This window comes from Bombina bombina, chromosome 4 (genome assembly GCF_027579735.1).
Source record: "Bombina bombina isolate aBomBom1 chromosome 4, aBomBom1.pri, whole genome shotgun sequence".
In the NCBI taxonomy this organism is placed as follows: Eukaryota; Metazoa; Chordata; class Amphibia; order Anura; family Bombinatoridae; genus Bombina; species Bombina bombina.
In genome coordinates this window covers 591,838,564-591,865,354 of record NC_069502.1, presented here as the reverse complement: position 1 = coordinate 591,865,354, position 26,791 = coordinate 591,838,564, and the positions used below count along the sequence as shown (strand labels likewise).

General features: G+C 35.5%; 1 protein-coding gene across 1 annotated transcript in view; it reads left to right on the top strand.

The window, feature by feature from the left end:
• Positions 1–26,791, top strand: part of SIM1 (SIM bHLH transcription factor 1) — a 108,301-nt gene that overhangs the window by 14,445 nt on the left and 67,065 nt on the right. Inside the window, exons 2-7 of the mRNA XM_053709106.1 lie at positions 21,714–21,796; positions 23,217–23,306; positions 24,905–25,013; positions 25,138–25,223; positions 25,483–25,682; positions 26,570–26,676. Of these exons, the coding sequence (XP_053565081.1) occupies positions 21,714–21,796; positions 23,217–23,306; positions 24,905–25,013; positions 25,138–25,223; positions 25,483–25,682; positions 26,570–26,676 (675 nt within the window). The remainder of the gene's footprint in view (positions 1–21,713; positions 21,797–23,216; positions 23,307–24,904; positions 25,014–25,137; positions 25,224–25,482; positions 25,683–26,569; positions 26,677–26,791) is intronic.

Here is a 26,791-nt window from a genome sequence, read left to right as displayed (position 1 = left end):
CACTCACCTACAAGTAGCTGCAAGTATTACAAAATAGAAAGTATGGGAGTAGACACCAAATTTGGCAAAGAGATGACAAATCCAAGTGCATCTTCACAGATTCTTTAGTACTTAGCTGACTATCTTCTGCTTTCCTGTCACTTTTACATGTGCAGGTAACTAAGTATGTTTTAAAAAGCCAGCATGAAAAACTGGAATATACGATTCAGTACCGGCTGGTTTCTGCTCCAACTTTTTTTTTTTTTTAATGTATGAATTATGGTAATTCCTGGGTAGACGCCTGTGTCACTGCGTTTATGTTTATTGAGAGTGATTTGTGAAATGCACCCAATATATACTCTGGTCGTATATTTAGTTTTTATTTGTTTGTTTGCTTCCCATGCAACAGGAATCTGCAGCCTCCAGAATTATTCCTCCTATAAAAAACAACTTCACATTTGCCCGGTATATTCCTCAAAGCTGCAGACCAATGGCATATGAGCACACACATGCACACAAAGGAGAAACACATGAGCACACACACATTTACATGAGCTCATGCAAACACACACATGCACACTAGTACACACATGCACACACACATAAACAAGAGCACACACACATACACAAACATGAACACATACATGTACACACACATACTCATGAGCACACATGTACACACACATGAACACACACACACACATGAGCTCATACATGAAAACACACACACATATATATATATATACACACACATACATCATACATGCAAACACACACATATGAGCAGCCACATGAACACATACACACTAGTACACACATGCACACACACAAACAAGAGCACAAACACATACATGTACACACACACACATACACACACTCACATACACATGAGCACACATGCACACACACACACATGAGCTCATACATGCAAACACACACATAATCAGACACATGCACACATACACACAACAAGCACATACATGTACACACACATGAGCACACATACACACACATGTACACACACATACACATACACACACATGTGCACACACATATACACACACATTTACATGAGCTCATGCAAACACACACATGAGCAGACACATGCACACTAGTACACACATGCACACACACACAAACAAGAGCACACACACATACACAAACATGAACACATACATGCACACACCCATACTCATGAGCACACATGTACACACACATGAGCTCATACATGAAAACACACACATGAGCAGACACATGCACACATACACACAAACACATACATGTACACACACACACACACAAACACATACAATACACACACATACACATGAGCACACATGCACACACATGTACACACACATACACACACACATTTACATGAGCTCATGCAAACACACATGAACAGACACATGCATTATTGCACACATACACACTAGTACACACATGCACACACACAAACAAGATCACATACATGTACACACACACACACACATATACACATGAGCTCATACACGCAATCACACATATAAGCAGACACATTAACACATACACACTTGTACACACATAAGCAAACATATGCACACATACACACTAGTACACACATGCACACACACAAACAAGATCACATACATGTATACACACATACATACACATGAGCTCATACACGCAAACACACATATAAGCAGGCACGTGCACACATACACACTAGTACACACATAAGCAAACATATGCACATATACACACTAGTACACATATGCACGCACACAAGACCACATGCGTTTACACACACATATACACACAATTAGGTATTTACCTGAAATTACATATTTTTTTATTAAATGCACATATTCATATATAGATATAATGTTTCAAGTGCTGACCAAGCTCCATTTCACTTGCTTTGTTCTTGAAAACACTGGCTGGGAAAATTCTTTGCTTTTAAATGCTCTTGGTTAGTTATTCTTTCCCTCAATAAGCCTCTTGCTCCTGTTCCAAGACCATTATTCCGCTGCCCTCTCCAAATTACAAGGGAATCTTTAGATCTCGTTTCCTCGTTTCCACTATAATCCTAATTAAAAAAGGACTGTGATTTTTCCATTTATTTTAAATAGACTTAATCAAAGGTTTTGAAGAATTTACTGCGGTAGGTCAAGTGCAGATATCACAGTTACACAAAAATAAGTTGCATGAGCAGACAGGCTGTTCACTTTCCTTACCATGGCAGTGTTTATACTCAGATCTGTATTATTGCGCTTACTAGTCTGTCTATCTACCTATCTTATCTCTCGCTCTGTCTCTATTATTTATTTAATATATCTATAGTAACATGTAGTATAGTGCAGTGAGTAAAATGTGCCACTGAAACATTCCTGGCCAGACTTTTTTTTTTTTTTTTACTTTTGTTAATACTTCTGGTAGTGTGAATAATTTAACACAAACATTAACTTGAGAAACAAGGATACAAGTAAAGATTAAGCAAGTGGTTAGTTCTGCGAGAAGAACCCCCCCCCCCAAAAAAAAAACAACCTATCATCTAACCTTAACTTGCTATTTGAGATAGTTATTTATTACCACTAAACAGTCAATTTATTTCCTCTCTAAAGGACCATAGTAATTAGGCTGCTCACCTAGGATTAATAAACAACCTTACCTTCTTGCAATAAACATTGCCATTATCTTGGTGAATTAGACTTTTGAATCAAGCTAAACATTTTTTTTTAAATAGCATTTCTCTTAATTAACACACACATACACACACACACACACACACACACACACACACACATATATATATATATATATATATATATATATATATATATATATACACACACACACACACACACAATACACTCACACACGCACATCTACACATACACACACATACATGCATACACACAATACACTGACACACACATGCACACATACAAACACATACATATACACACACATGCAAACACAAACACACTCTTTCTCTCTCAAGCATTTAACTGAAATAATATATTTAAATATTACCAATAACCAATTTATCAACACTTCTACATATTTATTCTAAGTTAATTAAGCAATCTGTATACTAATGTTTATCTGGATATTGCTTTACCTGCTAGTTGAAACAGAATTGACAAAGGACATTGTAAATGTCAGGATAGGTGGTCTCACAGAAGATAGAGTGGTAAGATAAATAAATGCAAGCAAACAGACTGTGGAAAAGATTTGTAGGAGAAAAATAAGAAGAGAATGAAACACAGCAATTGTTAGAGAGTTAGTGATCATAAAAGGCTGAGAGATAAAGATAGAGAAGTATAAGCCAGATGGTAATTTGAAAAGAGGAGTGTTTGGATAGTGGTATTGGGATTCTTTGCTGTCTAAGCCCTTCTGTGAGTCTGGTCAAAACAGGTCAAAGGACTGGGATCCACAGACTGCTTTGCAAAGTTTATCCCCAAGCTAGTATTACAGTGATCAGAATAATAATTTTGGAGAAGAATTGTTACAGACATAAATAAACAGCCATTTCATAATGCTATCAGTAGCCGGCTGCACATTGATGGAAACTGTTAGACATTGAATTTGCCTATATGGTTAAATCAAATTTTTCTCCAACCCTGTTTAATAGTAGAGCTGTAAAATCATTGACATTTAAACAACCTATTCAAAGGTGAATTTGGCTTCAGTCAGGAAGTTACACAGAGGTGTTGTGTATATAGTGAAGACGGATATGAAAATACTGAATTTCTGCCTCAGCACCTTATTGATATGTAAATACGAAAATACACAATTCGGTTAACACAAGGCCTATAAATACACGTCTTAACCCCATTGCTTACCAGTGAAGGCTGCAACCCATTTAGCAGCCATCTTCTACAAGAGAAGTAGTTAAAAAAATGGGGCATTGCTATGAATGATATAAATTTATTATGTGCTATTAAAACATAAACCAATTTTATTCATGTTTAGCTAATGTTTTTTCGCAACATTTGTTATTCAAACTAGAGGAATGTGTGGTCTGTTTACACTTCTGATTGGAAGTGATGTAATGTAAATTAAAATCATACAAGATATAAGATTATTACTATTTTTAACAATAGGTATATATGGCCTGACAATATTAAGATACCTTGGTTCACAGTATGCTCACTACTCAATGTTGACTAGCAATAAACATCGATATTTTTCTTTATTTATATTATTTATATTGATTTATATAGCAAAATATAGAAAGGAGCATTCATTTAATGACCAAAATAAAGGCATTCATTTTCCAGTCATGTCAGATATATCACCTCTAAAGTCTGTTTTATGCCAGTTATTATACCAGATATTCCCAGTAAAATGTCAGATACATGGCCAGTGAATCTCTGATTAGGTCCACTTTATGTCCAACTGAAGATGCACGGTCCCTGCAGTTAAAAAGGCGCCATTATACCTGCATGCATGATCCAAATTATGCTAACTTTTTGCCCAAGATAGACAACAAATTGGGTACATGGTTCATTGAAACAAATACCAGCAATATGCACAAGTGAGACCTCATATCAGGGACTTGAAAGATGATGGTGAGGAAAGTGCTAAACTTAAAGGGACAATCTACTTGAAAATTATTAAATATTATTATTTACAAAGAAAGATTCTCCCTTTATTACACATTCTCCAGCTTTGTACAACCAACACAGTTATATTAATATACTTTTGACCTCTGTAAATTACCTTGTATCGAAGTCTCTGCAGACTGCCCCTTACAATCTTGCATTTTAGCCAATCGGTGCTGGTTCCCAGTATCATTCTCCATGGAATGAGCACAATGTTATATATATGACACACATGGACATGGATTAGCACTATCTAGCTGTAGATATAAAAAGCACTGAGATAAGGGGTGTCCTGCTAGGGCTTAGAAACAGGCAAAGTTAGAGGTTATAATGTTTATTAATAAAAAAGAATGTTGGTTATACAAAGCTTGAGAATGGGAAGCAAAGGTGTTATCTATCTATTTATACAATAAAAAAATCAAGTATACTGTCCCTTTAATTCCTTCCTCAACAAGGCAGCCATACAGGAGAGACAGTACACAGTATATTGTACAGAGGTACCAGCATGAGCAGCAACCACAGATAACATTTTTTTTGCAACTATTTGTAGCCCCCGTATTTGTATTATTGTTTCCTAGTCTCATAAAATATTACTTAAAGGGATAGTAAAGGGACAGTATACACCAAATTTCATATAACTGCATGTAATAGACACTACTATAAAGAATAATATGCACAGATACTGATATTGAAATCCAGTATAAAATGGTTTAAAAACTTACTTAGAAGCTTCCAGTTTAGCTCTGTTTAAAAGGTTACTGGAACACCCATTGCAAGTGGGAAATAGCAGACATTCCCCCTTCCTTTGCATATGAAAAGACCCTTTACACAAACAGAAGCAAGCTGGAGTAGGTATATGTCAGTATTGTCCTAAAACTTTGGGGCTTGGTTAGGAGTCTGAAAAAGCAATGCTATTTAAAAATAAGCAAAACTATCCATTAAATAAAACAAAAAACTGTATGGGCTATATAAATGAATCATCTACAAAACATGTATGCAAAGAAAAATCTAGTGTATAATGTCACTTTAAATAGTATGAAATTGTGAAATAAAATATTTAAATTATGCATATTTTAAAAACTTTGCAATATACATTTCATTATTTATTTTGTCCCTTTTCCTTGTAATTTAAATTGTTGTTTTTGTAAATCTCACTGAGTCTCTGTAATGTTATGGGCACTGCCATGTTGTAGCTCACATTTCCACTTATCTATCGTTTTAGCTGTGGACAATTATATAAAGATATAAAACAGACAACTAATATCATTGTAAAAAAACTCATCTACATATTATTCTTAAGGCAGTCTGATTTGACTACATCACTGTGTCTAGCATGTATTTTCTGTTTAACTTCCATTTAATATCTGTGTATGCCATTTGTCCCATATACATTGGTTTCAAACAAATAGCAATAGCGGACCTAGTAAACCGAGGGCCCTAGCACAAAATTTTTTTGGGCCCCCCTAAGATAATTCAGTAGTAAGCAATAGTAATAAAATACATGGTTTTGAGGATAGTTAGATCAATAGATAGACCTGCAATCTACACTAATAAAAGGCTCCTTGTACACATTCTGTATAGACTGGCTGTTATGGGCCCCCTTAACACTTGGGCCCTGGTGCCACTGCACTGGCTGCACAAATGGTAGTTCCACCCCTGACAAATAACTCAATTCTTCTTATTCATTGTAGGTTATTTGGATGTTGTCTTACTGTGATTTTATTTTCTTTATACTCCAAAATATACTGGATAAAATGAAGTTGGCCAAATATTATATAAGGTGTGCTCAAAATATAGATTATGATTTTCCTGTATACCTTTAAATGCAGATTAATAGTTCACAAAACTGTTGTGTGATTTCCTATTTCACTCTCAGACAGTAGAGATAGTTTGGGCTAAAGTAAATGTAAAAATATGTGTTACACAAGTATATTTTGTGCCTCTACGGTAGCCTCAGTAGCCTCAAATAACAAAAGGGTGATTCAGCATAAAAATATTAGTCACTTTGTTACATGACCATCATTTTTTGTGTGCAAGCTCAGATTTTCTTATGTCTATAATATGCACAAATAGATGACACTGACAAATTTCACAAACAATTAGACCCCCGTCTCAGCCCTGTAGATAGAAGAAGAGGGAGACAGACATATATAACAGGTAGGTGTGTGGCACAGAAGTTACACCTTAATTTTATTTTTATTTTATTCACCAGTGTCTTTCCACAAAGTTAATGCTTGAACCCAACTAGGTAGAGTATTCTAAAACAACTAAATAGCCAGCACAAGTATTTTAAATCTGCTACCCTTAAAGCACTAATTTGAGATTAAAGGGACAGTAAAGGGTCGATTGGTGAAGCTTGGACACATACGCGCCCATGCCCACCTGAAGCTCACCTCTGGTGGGCTGAATTCCACTACCGGGATTCAGTATTGCACACGAGCGCTATTTTGCACTTGCGTGCAATCCCGCCCCCTGCCCGTACATAGCCAGTCATGTACGGGCAGAAGCTATCAATCTCCATGGTCGGACGAGACTGGGGAGATTGAAATTCGCCACCTAGGAGGTGGCGAAAGGTTAGGGAAGCAGCGGTCTGATGAGAACCTGCAGTCGTAGGGGGTCGAAGGCTGGCAAAAGCGTTTGATAAATCGACCCCTAAGCACCTTTAGATTTTTTATATAAATTCTTTAGTTGAGCCTAATGAAACAACTTTGTTATATATTTGCATATTTTTTGCCCCCTTTTCATAATATTTACTTCTGAAAACTGAGCAATTTTTAATTCTCAGAATTTGAAATTCAAATTTACCTGTTGACTTCTTAAGGCTAATCCTGCTGCATGGCCTAATTGGCTTTATCAGATAACAACTGCAAAACAATGCATTGTGTACTAACTTTATGACAGTGGCTGGCCTTTTTTTCTGGGGACTAAAGCCCATTTGGCATCTCCAAATAAGGCAAATAGTGGGTGGAGTTCAATTATTGACAAAAAATTCCAGTAAAAAGGGTGTTAATTTGTGTTAAAAATGTTTAGATTTGGGTATATTATATTATAGCAAACCAAGAGAAATGTCTTGTAATTACAAGGTGGTCTGTCCCTTTAACATGTTAAACCCCAATGACTATAATTTACACCAGTGGTTTCCAGTTCCATGCTCTGAAAATGCTGAGTTTCAGTGTTGTTATTTATTTATTTTGTAATACAAAGCTACAACCTTCCAAGAGTTTTTCTTTTTAACGTGGCACAAAATGCAGGTAAAATAGGTGCAAGGTTGGTGCTTTGAGAGTCCATAAATAGTGATATTTACAAACACCTGGCTTGTTGCCAACCCCCCACCCCAACCACTTGCCATATTGGAGGAGCCAATCAGAACTTGTTTCTGTACAAATAGCCAACCAGTGTCATTTTCTTGTTTTGCAGCTTCTCATTTCTCTGCTGAGGCCAATTAAGGACACACAGTATATGCTTGTTAAAGGGACAGTATACACTCATTTTCATATAACTGCATGTAATAGACACTACTATAAAGAATAGGATGCACCGATACTGATATAAAAATCCAGTATAAAACTGTTTAAAAACTTACTTAGAAGCTGTCAGTTTGGCTCTGTTGAAAAGGCAGCTGGAAAGCCCACTGCAAGTGGCAAATAAGACACTCCCCCCTCCCCCTTCTTTTGCATATGAAAAGACCCTTTACACAAACAGCAGCAAGCTGGAGAAGGTAGCTGACAGTATTCACATAAAACTTTGGGGCTTGGTTAGGAGTCTGAAAATCAGAGCAATGTTTTTTAAAAATAAGCAAAACTATACATTTATTTAAAAAAAAAAAAAACTTTATGGACTATATAAATAGATCATCTACAAAACATTTATGCAAAGAAAAAATGAGTGTATAATGTCCCTTTAAGTCTGCAGTATGCACACCCTACCCCAAGAATGGGAAAACTTCTGCTTTCAGATTAATTACAGGACAGAGTAGTGTGTTAAAGATGTCATATTACAGTCTCACATGTTTAAACTTAAAATATAGCTGTGCATGAAATGATTCATTGTTGAAAGTATAACATAATTGCAGTATACATTCATTATTTATTTTGATGCTGTCTGCAGTAAAATAGATCTGAAAGTATGTTCCACTTTCTCCAAGGGATGCTTCAAGGACCACTAAACACATCAGAAAATCCTACTCAATAAATGCTCAATAAAAACACTTAGTTTTAATTTCAAATGAGTAGTAGATTGGTTTTTTTTTTTTTTTGTTTTTTTTTGACAAATTTCAAATTTAGTTTAATTTTCCCTCTCACTACATCATGTGACAGCCATCAGCCAGTCACAAAATGCATATACATATATTCTGTGAATGCGTGCACATGCTCAATAGAAGTTTGTGCTTCAGAAAATGAGCACATTTAGATCATGGAAGTGAGTTGAAAAGTTGTTTAAAAATGTGTTCTCTACCTGAATCATGAAAGTTTAATTTTTTTACTTTTGTTGTCCTAGTGTTATATTCTCATCTCCTTTTCTGTAAACTAGTGTCCCCCACGCACCTTGCATCTCTAGTAATTTGTTCTCCTTAGGTGAATTAGCAATCATGATAGGAAAAGCACTCTTTAGTGCAGATAGATGCAAATATATATATATATATAAATATCCTCCAAAGAGAGATAAGCACAGTCTTACATTACTACAACTGCCAGGGTGCACTTCATATAAATTGTATCCATTCCTCGTTTGCAAGAAGGCACTCACTGGTCTTTTAGTAAAAAACAACTTTTAATTCATAGATTTAAAAAGCAATTACATCCATAACGTTTCGATGTCGTTATGACATCTTTGTCAAATGTTCTGCTAACATCACCAGTATAGGACAAACATGTTCCCAAAGTAGAAAATCGCTAACAACATACATTTAAATACAACCTTATATACCCATATGAATGTGAATGGGTATATAAGGTTGTATTTAAATGTATGTTGTTAGCGATTTTCTACTTTGGGAACATGTTTGTCCTATACTGGTGATGTTAGCAGAACATTTGACAAAGATGTCATAACGACATCGAAACGTTATGGATGTAATTGCTTTTTAAATCTATGAATTAAAAGTTGTTTTTTACTAAAAGACCAGTGAGTGCCTTCTTGCAAACGAGGAATATATATATATATATATATATATATACAGTATATATATATATATATATTTATATTTATATAAGATATATATGTAAACCATGTAAATTACAAAGTAAAATGTGTGTGTTTGTTTAAATACCTGCTTCATAAATTACTATAAATTAGCTAAGCTAAATCGGTGATAAACCACTTTAAGGAAAGAGAAGAGATCATAGCTACCCCAATAAATACACAGGAGTATCCCCGTTTCTGTGCTTCAATGACACAAGCAATTTTGGCATTTTTGCTCACTATGGTTTTCGCCGTAATTTTCTGGTCTCTTGTTAAGAGCATCCATTCTTATTATATATATATTTTTAACTGACAAACAGGACTTTCTAGTGATACCCTATATGGGTTTATAAAATAACAATAAATAGGAAATTAATACTGAAAAATGGGGGGGGGGGGGTTAAATATATTTATTTATTTTTGCAGTTTTCTTTATAAACATTTCTACAAAACTAGTGTAGCTAAAGAAAAATACCTACACATAAATTCATTATGTTGTCCTGAATTTAGGAATACCCCATAGGTCTATGTTTCCAATTAATTAATAGCAAATATAGGTTAAATACTACAAAGATAGAATTATTGGTTTAAAGGGACAGTCAACTCCTAAATTGTTATTGTTTAAAAAGATAGATAATCCCTTTATTACCCATTCCCCAATTTTGCGCAGCCAACATGGTTATATTAATATACTTTTAACCTCTGTGATTACCTTGTTTCTAAACCTCTTCTGACAGCCCCCTAATCACATGACTTTTTATTTATTATGTATTGACTGGCAATTTAGCCAATTAGTGCAGTGTCGGCCACAACTTCACGGGCGTGAGCACAATGTTATCTATATGACCCACATTAATTAGCAGTCTCTTGTGAAAAGCAAATAAAAAAGCATGTGATAAGAGGGTGTCTGTAGTGGCTTAGAAACAGGCATACATGTAAAGGTTTAAATGTTATAAACTACATTAATATAACAATGTTGTTTGTGCAAAGCTGGGGTATGGGTAGTAAAAGGCGTTATCTATCAATCCAGTAGACCATCCCTTTAAACTGATTTTAAAATGAACTTATTAGTTAATACATAGCTAAAACACATAGAAATACTTTAAAAAAATAATAATACAGTCATGGACAAAAATATTGGCACCCCTTCATTTCTGTCAGATAATGCACCACTTCGCCAGGAAAATTGTTGCAATTACAAAACTCATTCTCATGTTTATTTATTTTGTTTGTATTGGTATGACACCAAAAAGTGGAGAAAAAAAAGCCAAATCTCCCACATTCCACGCAAAACTCCAAAAATGAACTGGCCAAAATTATTGGCACCTTCTCAAAATTGTAATAAATAATTACATTCCAAGTTTGTGATGCCCCTGTAATTTGTAATTATACTCACCAGTATCAATTAACAGGTGCTGACAATATAGAAATCACACAGGCAACCAGTTTAAATGGTGAAAAATTGACTCAACCTTTCTGTTGTGTGTCAGCAGCAAATAATTGTCTGAGCGTTTGAGAACAAAAATGGTGGGAAAGCATGGACAATCTCAAGGTTACAAGTCCATCTCCAGAGATCTTACTGTTCCTGTGTCCACTGTGCACAACATTGCAAGAAGTTTACAGCCCATGGCACTGTAGCTAATCTCCCTGGACGTGGATAAAAGAGAAAAATTGATCAAAGATTGCAACAAAGGATTGTTCGATTGGTGGATAAAGAACTCTGATCAACTTCCAGACACATTCAAGCTGACCTTCAGACACAGGGTAAAAATGTGTCAGCTCGCACTATATGTTGCAATCTGAATGAAAAGGGACGCTATGGTAGGAGATCCAGGAGGACTCAACTGCTGACACAGAAACATAAAAAAGCCAGATTGGAGTTTCTTACCTGAGGAAGCCAAAAATCTTTTGGGAGAATGTGTTGTGGACAGACGAAAGAAAATTACAGCTTTTTGGCAAAGCCCATCATTCTACTGTTTTCAGAAAAAGAAATTAGACTTTTAAAGAAAATAATACAGTGCCTACAATTACACATGGTGGAGTTTCACTGGTGTTTTGGGGTTGCTTTGCTGCTTCAGGCACTGGATGTTTAGACTGTGTTCATGGCATTATGAAATCTGAAGACTACCAAAGAATTCTGTGGTGCAATGTAGGGCCCAGTGTCAGAAAGTTGGATATCCGTCAGAGGTCATGGGTCTTACAGCAGGACAATGACCCACACATCAAAAAACACCCAGAAATGGTTAAAGACAAAGCATTGAAGAGTACTGAACTGGCCAGCAATGAGTCCATATCTCAATCTAATAGAGTATCTGTGGAGAGATCTCAAAACAGCAGATGGGAAAAGGAACCGTTCCAATCTGAGAGACCTGGAGCAGTTGGCAAAAGAAGAGTGGTTCAAAATTCCAGTAGAGAGGTGTAAGAAACTCATTGATGATTACAGGAAGCAATTGATTTCAGTTATTTTTTCCAAGGGGTGTACTAGCAATAATTTTGTCCAGTCCATTTTTGGAGTTTTGCGTGGAATGCATTAGATTTGGCTTTTTTTCTCCACTTTTTTGTGTCATACCAATACAAACAAAATAAATAAACATGAGAATGTATAAAGATTTGTAATTGCAACAGTTTTCTTGGTGAAGTGGTGCATTATATGACAGAAATGCAGGGGTGCCAATATTATTGGCCGTGAATGTATATGCCAGTCAAGTTAGAATTTATTACAGCCATGTGCATTTAAATTGAATAATTATAATAAATCTCTGGGAAATTGCAATGATAGCAATTAACACCTATATTTGTTCACTGTTAACACATATAAATCTGTTGTATTTATGGATCTAAGCCTTAAATTTACCAAGTCCATATATCAAGAGCACGTGACTTCCTGAAATCACTTGATTAAGAAAGAAAGAAGTTTTACCAGTCATATATATCTATCCATAAAACTGTATGCAACCTTCAGTTGGGTAAGGTCAGAAATTTTTTACAATATATGAATATTAAAATGAATATTAAAATGAAAATTTTCCTAAATTATGATTGTCTCCTGTATTGTTAGTAAACTTTGCGGTGGTTAGCCTGCTTGATATAGATATAGCAAGTTAGGTTTTTTTTTTTTTTTTGACTATGGAATGTTCAAGTCTTTTAAAGGATTGTATTGGTGTCTGTTTATAATTGTGCCAGTATGAACCAACTATAAACAAAGTTAAACAACTAATTTGTTTAAAGTTGGTAATTTAAAATACTGACTTTCTATACCTTTTCCATCAATAAAGGACTTTTAAGTTACAACTTTGTCAAAACTTGCTAAAGTTAGGACCTAAGCAATCAATTCAAGCAAGTCTCAGGTGTAAAAAGTCACAGGTACATTTCTTAATGGTTAACCAAAGCAATTTACAAGGCTTTCATACAAATATTTTTAACCTATATTTATAATTTAATATACATTAAACAGTAAATACCTGCTAGACATAATGATATATTCAAAGCAAAATATTAGCCTTAGAATAATATGTAGAATGTCTTAAACCATTTTTAGTTGTTTAAATATTGACAAAATAAGTGTAAAGCTTTAGTTTCTATAAAGTAATGGGTGCCGCCACAAGTAGGTGAAAATATATAAACCAAGCAATTAAATTGAGTGTGTGGTCTATTTTGTTTGTATAATTTATTTTTGGCCTATCCCTAATTGTTTGCAGCAGGATAGTGAATTAAGATTAAAACTTAAAGGGACAGTCTAGTCAAAATTAAACTTTCATGATTCAGATAGGACATGTAATTTTTTTTAAACATATACTTTTTATTGAGTGACAATTTGACAAGTTACATTCTAGTACTGTATAGCTACATCAATCATATTGAAGATGAATCCTCCAAAGAGAAATAACATTTTCTCTAGTCCGATATTTGATGTAATGCCAAAGACTTATCATATGTTGTTCAAGTGTCCCTTATTTTAAAGATATCCAACTTTAACAATATTTAATATCATCTTTCTTAACTCCCCTCCCTCCCCCAGAAGAAGGCCAATGTTCTGGGGGGACCTCCATTCTTACCATTTCATATTTCATTCTCATTTTTGTTACAAAATCCTTTGAATTGTTGATTACTATAACAAGATGTCACACAAACCGAAGCGAACCTCTTTGGTTACTTCCTTTGGTCTTGGGTACATAGCGGTTGACTCCTCCTTCCCTTGGGACTCGATTCCTCCGATTTGAAGGTTTTACAATATGTTCCATTGCCCTTCCAAATGTGCATGTAATATATACTCTGAGTTACAGAAAAGTTATATTATTTGTTTTTGGACCTGTAGAGGCTGAAGTAGGATACATTTTTCCCATTTTCCCATAAAGGCCCTGACCCTCCCTTTCACATCTCCCATAGTGTCAAATTGTTCTATTATCATTAACTGTAGTAGTGCATTTTTGAGTTGTCTTAATGTTGGCGGGTCCTTATTTCTCTATTCTTTTAGAATGAACTTTCTTGCTAAGAGTATTATGTTGTGTATAAGCAGTTTCTGTTTACCTAGTTTAGTAGGGAGGTCTAAAAGTATTATGGCCTTTCCGTCAAGTTTAATGTTGATGGAACTTATTATGTTTATCCATCATTCAGTCATTGCCCAAAATGTGGTTAGTCGTGGGCACGTCTCGAACAGGTGTAGATAATCTGGATTTGGATGTTGGCATTTGACACATACATTGTCTACATCCTTTACCCACTTGCTATATGTATTAGGGGTGATATATGCTTTGTGTATTGTTTTAGTTTGCATTTCTCTTATGTCTGCCAATAAAGTAGTTTTTCTAACCTTATCTATGCTCTTCGTAATGGGTTACTCGGGGATATGTGTCTGCAGAATCTCTGTCCATTTGCTACGTAAGAGTTTCCCTGTGTTTTTGGTTCGGTTTGTCTAATAGCATCTCATAGATAGGTGATATAGAATGATTGCCTTGTGTGGTAAAGGGAAACTATTTTGGATATGGGATCAGTATTCCCTATGAAACTTATGTGTTTCTGTAGCTGTGAGATATAGTGTTTGATTTGCAGGTATGCAAAATGATGTTGATTAGGTAGTGAATAATCTATTTGTAGATCCTTAAAGGTGCCTCCGAAACGCATTGCTCTAATTACCCAACACCACTTTGTCCAAGAGGAGCACCTGTAATTGCAGGTGTAGGAAGGGGAGCTGTGATTATCCAAAAAGAGCGTTATTGCTACTGCTTGCAGGACGCGGATAGGAAAAGAGCCCCAAATATCTTCCTCAAAGTGTTATTCTGGATAAAATACCTACAATACAACTATTGGATGAAAATATTCTCCAGCTTAATGCTACATACGAGTGCCAAGGTTGCTAGGACTGTGAGGAGCTGACATCAAAAGCGTCTGGTGTAAGTACTTGTATACACCTTTTTTAAACACCAATACCGCTTGTAATGAGACTACCCTGTCTCCACTAAGAAATCGATTCATTAACTCCATAAAATGGTCTCTTATAGGAAATTTACAAAATCGAACTTTCAGAGGATTTTTTTTTTCAAAAAACGAACTTTTTAAAGGATTAACTTTTCATTATATGTACTTATATTAATTTGTTTAGGATTTTTTTTGTGTATTTTCATGTTTAATTTGTATTTTGATTGATCAAATTTAACCAATTATATTTGTGTTTTTAAAAACTGAGTTTGTATGCATATATTATGCATATTGTATGCATATTATGTTGGATTATTAAATTGCGTAATTTTTAAAAACTATGCAGTGTATCCCCACCTATACTTAATTAATTATAATTAATTTGTTTTAATTAAGGTACTACATTTAGAGACTGACATTAGACAGATACTGGCTAGCAGGTTTTAAAAAGTAGATATCCCCTATTTTTCAACCAGCGCTTTCTTTTGTTGTTTCAATAGTTACTCTTTTTTATTTTCTGTCTCTGAGATCATATTTTAAAAGGAAGCACAGTATCAAATATAGCAGCGCTGAGAACTAGTTGTTGTTTTCAACGACCAGGGCTTCACCATGTCCCTCTCTATATCCGTGTGTGTGAGGTGGCGTGTGTTGCACAACCAATCCAGTACATATTTGCTGGACGTTGCCCAGTTATAGAGTTCCAGATTTGGTAGTCCAAAGCCCCAAGGTTCGTACTGAACACATTAGTTTCTCAAAGCTATGTTTTTTCCCTGACCATATAAAGTTTGTGAACTGTGTATTAAGGTGTTTCAGATCTTTCTTATGTAATAGCATGGGAAACATTTGAAAGGCGTACAGGATCTTGGGAAATAGAATCATCTTTATCAGGCAAATCCTGCCTGACACAGATACCGACAACATCCTCCAATTTTATAGGTCTTCCACTATTTTAATTATGATTGGGCTATAGTTAAGCGAGTACCATCTAGATGGGTCTTTTGAAAGGACTATCCCCAAGTATTTAATGTTATCTTCTAAAACTTTAAAATGATATCCCAGAGATTCTTTAGAGTCATGGGGGGAGAGCCATAGAATTTCTTTTTTCTCTTTATTGATTTGGTACCCTGAGACCTGGCCAAATTCTTCAATGAGGGACCTCAGCTGTAGTAGAGAGGTGTAATGTTGCCTGTCCTAGCTTTAGTCCCTGAGTTTCCTTTCTGATCCTGCAGGCCTGTGGCTCCATTGCTAGGTTGAAGAGGAGGGGAGACAGGGGGCAGCCCTGTCTCGTGCCTCTGTGTAGTTGGAATCTTGGGGAGAGGGTTCCATCAACCAGCACAGCTGCCTGAGCTGACGTATACATAGCTGGCGACCGCCATGCAGAAAGGGCCCCCAAAACCGTATCTATGCAATGTGTAAAACATATGGTCCCATAAAACCTTATTGAAAGCTTTCTCTGAGTCAATCGCCAGCAGTTCTTCCTTTTGTTTACATTTCCTATTAACCACTGATGTATATGCCATGATTACCCCCATAGTACTGCCTTAGCAGTATCCCAGAATAAAGACTGTGTTAAGGTATGAGCTTTGGGACATGTCATTTTAAACAACTTTCCAATGTACTTTTATCATCAAATTTGCTTAGTTTTCTTGGTATTCTTAGTTGAAAGCTAAACCTAGGTAGGTTCATATGCTAATTTCTAAGCCCTTGAAGGCCACCTCTTATCTGAATGCATCTGACTGTTTTTCACAGCAAGAGGGCTTTCGTTTGGTTTGGGACATATCCTTTCTTCCATCCATTGAGATGGCCCCTATATGGACTCAGATAAGACTTTGAACTAATGTCTTATTATATAAGTTTGATGAATTGATGTCATATTAACCCCTTAAGGACCAACAATGTACAGGGTACATCCTACAAAAAAATGTCCTTAACGACCAAGGACGTACCCTGTACGTCATTGGTGTTTCCAAGCGGTGGAAGCGATCCTGATCGCTTCCAGGCGCTTTCATGTTATTGCAGTGATGCCTCGATATCGAGGCATCCTGCAATAACATTTGTTAGCCACCCGATGCAGAGAGAGTCACTCTGTGGCCCTCTCTGCATCGGCCATCGATGGCCACGATCGTTGCTGGGTGGGAGCCGATGTGGGAGGCGGGTGGGCAGCCATTGATGGAAGGATCTGAGTTAGAGGGGGGCGGGATTGTGTGCGGGGCCGCCGGGGGTGCGCATGGGGGCAGGCCAGGGCTGGCTCCAAGGGGGGGCATTGGGGGGCAATGCCCACCCAAATGAAATGCGGTGCCCCCTCAAAAAATATTGATATCATCATACGCTTTAAAAATAATAAAATATAAAATGAATTGTTATGTAATGCTGCATGCTGCGGGCGGAGTTAGCTGCTGAACTATGAGGTTGCATCGCGGATCTGCAAGGAGCTCCGTGTCTTAACCTTTTATTTGGAATTGGAAGTTAATTAGAGACTTTTTGGACTTGTCTTTAACTCTATTCATTTTACCAAACTATCGTGAGTTACTCATTTTCTTAAACAATAGACCATGATAAGAATATGATTGTATCATATAAATATAAGTCTATAAATGGCTATCGGCTTCTATCGGTGACTCGAAAGTGCACTGTGATCTTAGGCCAGGCCTAGGGGGGATCCTACACAGCAGAATAAGTTTTTTTTTTTTTTTTAAACAAAAAAAAAAAAAAAAAAAAAAATTTTTTTTTATTTTAGTACTGGCAGACTTTCTGCCAGTACTTAAGATGGCAGGGACAATTGTGGGGTGGGGGAGGGAAGAGAGCTGTTTGGGAGGGATCAGGGGGTGGGATGTGTTAGGTGGGAGGCTGATCTCTACACTAAAGCTAAAATTAACCCTGCAAGCTCCCTACAAGCTACCTAATTAACCTCTTCACTGCTGGACATAATACACGTGTGGTGAGCAGCGGCATTTAGCGGTCTTCTAATAACCAAAAAGCAACGCCAAAGCCATATATGTCTGGTATTTCTGAAAAAGGGGATCCCAGAGAAGCATTTACAATCATTTGTGCCATAATTGCACAAGCTGTTTGTAAATAATTTCAGTGAGAAACCTAAAATTTGTGAAAAAGTTTGTGAAATGGTGGCATGAAATATACCAAAATGGGCCTAGATCAATACTTTGGGTTGTCTACTACACTACACTAAAGCTAAAATTAACCCTACAAGCTCCCTAATTAACCCCTTTACTGCTGGGCATAATACATGTGTGGTGCGCAGTGGCATTTAGCGGCCTTCTAATTACCAAAAAGCATTGCCAAAGCCATACAAGTCTGCTATTTCTGAACAAAGAGGATCCCAGAGAAGCATTTACAACCATTTGTGCCATAATTGCACAAACTGTTTGTAAATAATTTCAGTGAGAAACCTAAAGTTTGTGAAAAAATTTGTGAAAAAGTGAACAATTTTTTTTATTTGATCGCATTTGGCGGTGAAATGGTGGCATGAAATATACCAAAATGGGCCTAGATCAATACTTTAGGATGTCTTCTAAAAAAATATATATACATGTCAAGGGATATTCAGGTATTCCTGAAAGATATTAGTGTTCTAATGTAATTAGCGCTAATTTTGAAAAATAATGGTTTGAAAATAGCAAAGTGCTACTTGTATTTATGGCCCTATAACTTGCAAAAAAAGCAAAGAACATGTAAACATTGGGTATTTCTAAACTCAAGACAAAATGTAGAAACTATTTAGCATGGGTGTTTTTTGGTGGTTGTAGATGTGTAACAGATTTTGGGGGTCAAAGTTAAAAAAAGTGTGTTTTTTTCCATTTTTTCCTCATATTTTATAATTTTTTTTATAGTAAATGATAAGATATGATGAAAATAATGGTATCTTTAGAAAGTCCATTTAATGGCGAGAAAAACTATAAATAATATGTGTGGGTACAGTAAATGAGTAAAAGGAAAATTACAGCTGAACACAAACACCACAGAAATGTAAAAATAGCCCTGGTCCCAAACGGTCAGACAATGGAAAAGTGCTGTGGTCCTTAAGGGGTTAATAGATATTGTAATATCCATTTTTCTCTTCAAATATCTGTTTTTTTAACTCATGTACTTTCGCGCACCCTAGAGTTGAGCATAATTGTGGAATCAACAGTGATTTATTTTCCATAAATTACAATTTACGCTGTGTATTTAATATAATTTATGCCTGTGTAATTTACATACAAATTTTTTAATTTTTGCTAAAATAAGATTTTTGGTGAAGAATTTTCTTGCAATTTTTTATGCACCTTAAAGGGACATTCCAGTAAAAATATAAATGCACGTAGATTTACTACATCTTTGAATATGAACATATTTGCAATATAATTGTATTGGCAAGAATGCTTCTAGTAAGAGTTATTACTGTTTTAGTGTTAATATTTTCTCTGCATGTGCATGTGAAGCATAGCTAGATATTTTCACTGCACCCACATTTTAAATAATGCAGCTGCTCAGATCATCAGTGGGGCTTGTATCATGACAGCAATTAACAAATTGAGTCATTACAAGATGGTACAAGCACCTTAGGCTCTCAGAGCAAGTGTTGTGTTTAAAATGCTGGTGCACGGTGCATACTTAAATACACTTTTGAAACAGATATATCTTTTATTAGAAGCATTTTTGCTAATGCATGTATATTACAAAATTGCTTTTGTTCAATACCAAAATGCACCCATGTGGTTTTCAATTTTGGCTGGAATATTCTTTTAACAATACCATTTAATTTTTCCTGCAAACGTTTGTGGGAATGATTCAATTATTCATTTTATATGATGTTTAAAATACAGTTTACTGTGCACTTTTGTAATGTATGCATTTCCTCCCAATACGAAAATGCAGAATACGCCCCTTAGCGAGACATCCCTTTTTCAGGGTAAAAATTGGCTTTAGATCAATCCACTAGGGAAATAAAAGGACTGGTGAGCATTCTTTAATAATCTCGCCAGCCCACTAGCCCAGAGACCCTTAGATCATGGGGCCCTAAGTCAAATTTAAACAAGTCATTTTTTAGAAAATGTGTATACTCATTTGATTCTGTTGAGTTTGAGGGACTTCTGTAGACGTGTTGACTGGGAGGTTGGGGACTTATTAATAGTCCCCTTTAAAGCTTACTTGAATTTGGAGAAAATCTGACTTTTCGTATGAGTATTTACAGTCAGGAATACTTTTAGTCATTTGAATAGTCCCCTCAGTATCAAATATTTGTTAAAGGGCCATGGTACTGTTACTTACTAGAGTGTATTAAATGGTTTTTAAAAATAGCTAATTTACCTTGTCATTTGAAATAGCTTCCCTGCATGTTGAAACCAACCTCTGTGTTGAAAATGTCAATAATGCAGCAAAGGTAGTAGAACAGATATGTAGGGTTTCTTGCCTTAAATTAAGAAGTTTACTTAGATACTAATTTAAAATACCTGAAGGATCATTAACACACAAATACACACAAATAAACATGCACAAGCACCATACTCACAAACACACATGCACACACACATACACTCTCTCACACACACACACACATTCACACATACATATACACACTCACTAACACACCACACACTTGCACATACGCTCACTAACACACCACACACATGCATATACACACACATGCACATACACTCACTAACACACAACACACATGCATATACACACACATGCACATACACTTACACACTCGATAACACACCACACACATACACTCACTAACACACCACACACATGCACAAACACACACATGCACATCCACTCACTAACACACCACACACATGAATATATACACACATGCACATACACTCACACATTTACTAACACACCACACACATGCACATACAAACACACGCACACACACACACACACACACACATACACTCACTAACACACCACACACATGAACATACACACACATGCACATACACTCACACACTCACTAACACACCACACACATGTACATACACACACATGCACATACACACACATATACACATACATGCACTCACACACTCACTAACACACCACACACATGCACAAACGCACACACTCATACAAACTCACATACACACACATGCACATACACTCACACACTCACTAACACACCACACATATACACACACATGCATATACACACACACACACACACACACACATGCACACACAACACACACACATACAAACACATGCACATACACTTACTAACACACCACACATATGCACATACACACACGTGTATTATGTAGCGTTCCATAATGTTGGTACGTTTTCTGTTACCTTTTTATTCTTTGCAACGTGATAATTTTTATGTTATTTATGTGTTTTACATTAAATATTATATTTTAATGATATGCATAGATTGTTGTAATTCTAGACCATTTAGTCAGTTTATTGTACCTAGTCTCATTGTTATACAGCACTGTACAGGGATACTAGCTATGCTACTGTTTACAATGCATGAGAGATGTTCTAAGGTCTTCTGCTGATCTAATCTCCTCACCTTTCCTATATTGTTTTCCTGTACAGGGCTTGGAGAAGCCTGGGGACATTCCACTCGAGCCAGCGCCTTGGATAACGTTGGGAGGGAGCTGGGTTCTCATCTCTTACAGGTACTAAGGGACACTGTGCGACCTGCTATTAATGATTATACATGCAGACCTTTCAGTGAACCTTTAATGGCCACATGTGTCATTTTTAACCCTTCAATTGTTTGAATGATGTAGACAGAGTTGATAAATGAAAACAGGGACCAGTTTATTGCATTTATAGAATTGTATGTAGTCTTCTTGTGTAATTGTTTCTTTTTTCTTTCTTTCTTTCTTTCTTCTTTTTCTTTCTTTTTCTCTTTCTTTCTTTCTTCCTTTATTTTTCTTTATTTTTCTTTATTTTTCTCTTTCTTTATTTTCTTCTTTCTTTCTTTCTTTCTTTCTTTCTTTCTTTCTTTCCTTCATTCCTTTTCCCCCTTTCTTTCTTTCTTTCTTTCTTTCTTTCTTTCTTTCTTTCTTTCTTTCTTTCTTTCTTTCTTTCTTTCTTTTCTTCATTCTTTTTTCCCTTTCTTCTTTCTTTCTGTCTTTCTTTTTTTCTTTCTTTGTTTTTTTCTTTCTTTTTCTCTTTCTTTCTTTCTTCATTTATTTTTCTTTATTTTTTCTTTCTTTCTTTTCTTATTTCTTTTTTTCTTTCATTCTTTCTTTCTTTCTTTCATTCATTATTTCTTTCTTTCATTCTTTCTTTCTTTCCTTCATTCCTTTTTCCCCTTTCTTTCTTTCTTTCTTTCTTTCTTTCTTTCTTTCTTTCTTTCTTTCTTTCTTTCTTTCTTTCTTTCTTTCTTTTCTTTCTTTCTTTCTTTCTTTCATTCATTATTTCTTTCTTTCATTCTTTCTTTCCTTCATTCCTTTTTCCCCTTTCTTTCTTTCTTTCTTTCTTTCTTTTTTTCCTTCTTTCTTTTTCTCTTTCTTTTCTCATACTATAAGTATATATACATACACAGTAGGCGTGCTATTTATATATAAAACCAGCTTTGCTCCTTATGAGTAAATCAGGATAAGTAAAACATTTTTTCAGATTGAGTCAGTTTAGTGTGGTGTTTAGGCAAATGCATTTCTAATCCCCTGTTGTTACTTGTTACACCACTGAAGCAGGAGGCTAAACAATGTTTCAAATCGGTTAGCGCAGTGTAGAAGCTGCGAGTCTGTCTCCCTGCTGGGATAGAAAGATAACTTCTGTGTGTTTACAGGTGATTTTAGTGAAGGCATGTTAACCCACTAACTGCCAAACATTGCTGCAAAGCATTGAGTAAAAATAATTGTGTTGCTTCCTACAACGGTAACCAATGGGTTAATGTTGTCATTTATGCAGCGCTCCTGGCCAAATCATATTTCATTCCACACTATCTATGTTTAAAGCAGGGACAATGGGAAATGTGACCACCAAAAGTTATTTCACAATGTAAATCGTATTTAAATTGAAGTACTGTGATAAATAAATAGATTTTTCGTTTTATGTTGTTTTTCCTCAATTTTCCCTATCCAGACTCTAGATGGTTTTATCTTTGTGGTTGCACCTGATGGGAAAATTATGTATATCTCTGAAACAGCTTCAGTCCATCTCGGCTTATCACAGGTATGTGATTGTGATTATTTGTGCTGAAACAATTACTCACCCTAGCAGGTGTCAATGGGGCACTGTATGACCACAAAGGCAAACATACAGATAAGATAGCAAGGAATGCACAGCTTTACATGGTGTTGGCTGAGGGTCATATTGTTTCTGCCCTTGCTACTATCCTAAAAATCCGTGATTCAATTATATGTATTGTACAATTTATATTCCAGAATTATATCTCAATTTTCCCTATCCAGACTCTAGATGGTTTTATCTTTGTGGTTGCACCTGATGGGAAAATTATGTCTATAGTTCGTTCTGCCTGTCTATCTATCTAATCTATCTATCTATCTATCTATCTATCTATCTATCTGTCTGTCTGTCTGTCTGTCTGTCTGTCTGTCTGTCTGTCTATCTATCATCTATCATCTATCTATCTATCTATCTATCTATCTATCTATCTATCTATCTATCTATCTATCTGTCTGTCTGTCTGTCTATCTATCCATCTATATATCTATCATCTATCCATCTATCATCTATCCATCTATCTATCTATCTATCTATCTATCTATCTATCATCTATCTATCTATCTATCTATCTATCTATCTATCTATCTATCTATCTATCTATCTATCTATCTGTCTGTCTGTCTGTCTGTCTGTCTGTCTGTCTATCTATCTATCTTGGTGTCTATCTATCTATCTATCTATCTATCTATCTATCTATCTATCTATCTATCTATCTATCTATCTATCTATATGTCTGTCTATCTATCCATCTATCTATCTATCTATCTATCTATCTATCTATCCATCTATCATCTATCCATCTATCTATCTATCTATCTATCTATCTATCTATCTATCTATCTATCTATCTATCTATCTATCTATCTATCTATCTATCTGTCTGTCTGTCTGTCTGTCTATCTATCTATCTATCTATCCATCTATCATCTATCCATCTATCTATCTATCTATCTATCTATCTATCTGTCTGTCTGTCTGTCTGTCTGTCTGTCTGTCTCTCTGTCTATCTAATCTATCTATCTATCTATCTATCTATCTATCTATCTATCTCTCTCTCTCTCTCTCTATCTATCATCTATCTGTCTGTCTGTCTGTCTGTCTGTCTGTCTGTCTGTCTGTCTGTCTATCTATCTATCTATCTATCTATCTATCTGTCTGTCTATCCATCTATCTATCTATCCATCTATCATCTATATATCTATCTATCTATCTATCTATCTATCTATCTATCTATCTATCTATCTATCTATATCTATCTATCTATCTATCTATCTATCTGTCTGTCTGTCTGTCTGTCTGTCTGTCTGTCTGTCTGTCTCTCTGTCTGTCTGTCTCTCTGTCTATCTAATCTATCTATCTATCTATCTATCTATCTATCTCTCTATCTATCATCTATCTGTCTGTCTAGCTATCGCTTTTTAATAGTTGGTAATACACCATATATATATATATATATATATATATATATATATATATATATATATATATATATATATATATATATATATATATATATATATATATATATATATATATATATATATATATATATATATATATATATATATTCTCTCTTGTTACAGGTAGAATTGACCGGAAATAGCATTTATGAATACATACACCCTGCTGATCACGATGAGATGACCGCAGTGCTCACAGCCCATCAGCCTTACCATTCGCACTTTGTCCAGGGTAAAGCACCGGCTCTGCATGCAAAGCCTTTACACACTGACACTGAGCCAGGTATGGCAGATATGAGGACTGAGGGCCATAGCCTTGATCATGCTAACATTTGGCTGGTGTATTTTCTTAACAGAATATGAAATTGAGCGCTCATTTTTCCTGAGGATGAAATGTGTATTGGCAAAGAGGAACGCAGGTCTGACTTGTGGTGGCTATAAGGTGAGTTAATAAATCATCCACATCAGATAATCATCCCTGAAATGCTTTGTCAAACACAACCAGTTAAATGCATACCAGTGAGGACATAGCCATTTGCACAACTAATTGTTCTTCTAATGTCTTCAATAACATTTAAATGTTTGTAATATTTCACAGCTAAGTGATCTGAATACGTTTAAGTCTCATAAAAGCATATTCTACTGGGAAAGAGGGTGAGCAGATACAGAGCTGTCACTGCTGTTGGTTTGTTGTCTTTCAGGTGATACATTGCAGTGGGTATCTGAAGATCAGGCAGTACAGTCTGGATATGTCACCCTTTGATGGCTGCTACCAGAATGTAGGATTAGTGGCTGTTGGCCACTCTCTCCCACCCAGTGCAGTGACTGAAATCAAACTTCACAGCAATATGTTCATGTTCAGAGCTAGTTTGGATATGAAGCTCATATTTCTTGATTCCAGGTAAATTGGAAATTGGGACGAATAACCCTAGAAAATAACAGAACATTTATTGTGAAGAATATTGTTGCAGTTACCAAATATTTTTGCTGAACAAATTTACATTTTGTAGATTTATAGGAAACCACTCCCGATATTATAATTAAAACATTTTTTTGGGAAGGTTTAGTTAAACCAAGATTCCCAGAAAAACTAATGGAAATCAATTTTAAAAATAAAAGTTACCACTGTTTTGACTTTTTTTTTATTTTAGTCAAAAATTATATTAAAAAAAGACAAAGAAAAATCGCCATTGATTGTCAGTGAAGAGTAAACAAACCACTCAAGTGATTGACCTAGATAACTTATTTGTTTGTTTTATCTGCTTGTATTAAAGGGGCAGTCAACACCAGATTTGTTGTTGTTTAAAAAGATAGATAATCCCTTTATTACCCATTCCCCAGTTTTGCTTAACTAACACAGTTATATTAATACACTTTTTACCTCTGTGATTACCTTGTATCTAAGCCTCTTCTGACAGCCCCCTGATCACATGACTTTTTATTTATCATCTATTGACTTTTATTTTAGCCAATTAGTGCAGTGTCTGCCTGCCAGAAGCCACAGGCGATCTCAATGTTATCTATATGGCTCACATGAACTAGCACTCCCCTGTTGTGAAAAGCAAATATTAAAGCATGATGTGATAAGAGGCAGATTTAAAGGACTTAGAAATTATCATATGAGCCTTCCTATGTTTAGCTTTCAACTAAGAATTACAAAGAGAACAAAGCACAATTGGTGATAAAAGTAAATTGGAAAGTTGTTTAAAATTAAATGCCCTATTTGAAACATGAAAGTTTTTTTTGGACTTGACTGTCCCTTTAAGAAAGAAACCTTTTTTTTCACAGGGTGGCTGAATTAACAGGATATGAACCTCAAGATCTGATAGAAAAAACCTTGTATCACCATGTCCACGGTTGTGACACTTTCCACCTGCGATGTGCCCACCACTTGTGTAAGTGTATTGTACCACTAATTCCACCCTTAACTAATCTGTGTGATTAGCACTGTGTCAGATCTCGTGCTCTAGTCTTAGACTTATGCTCACTTATCTCTACAAAGAATTTACT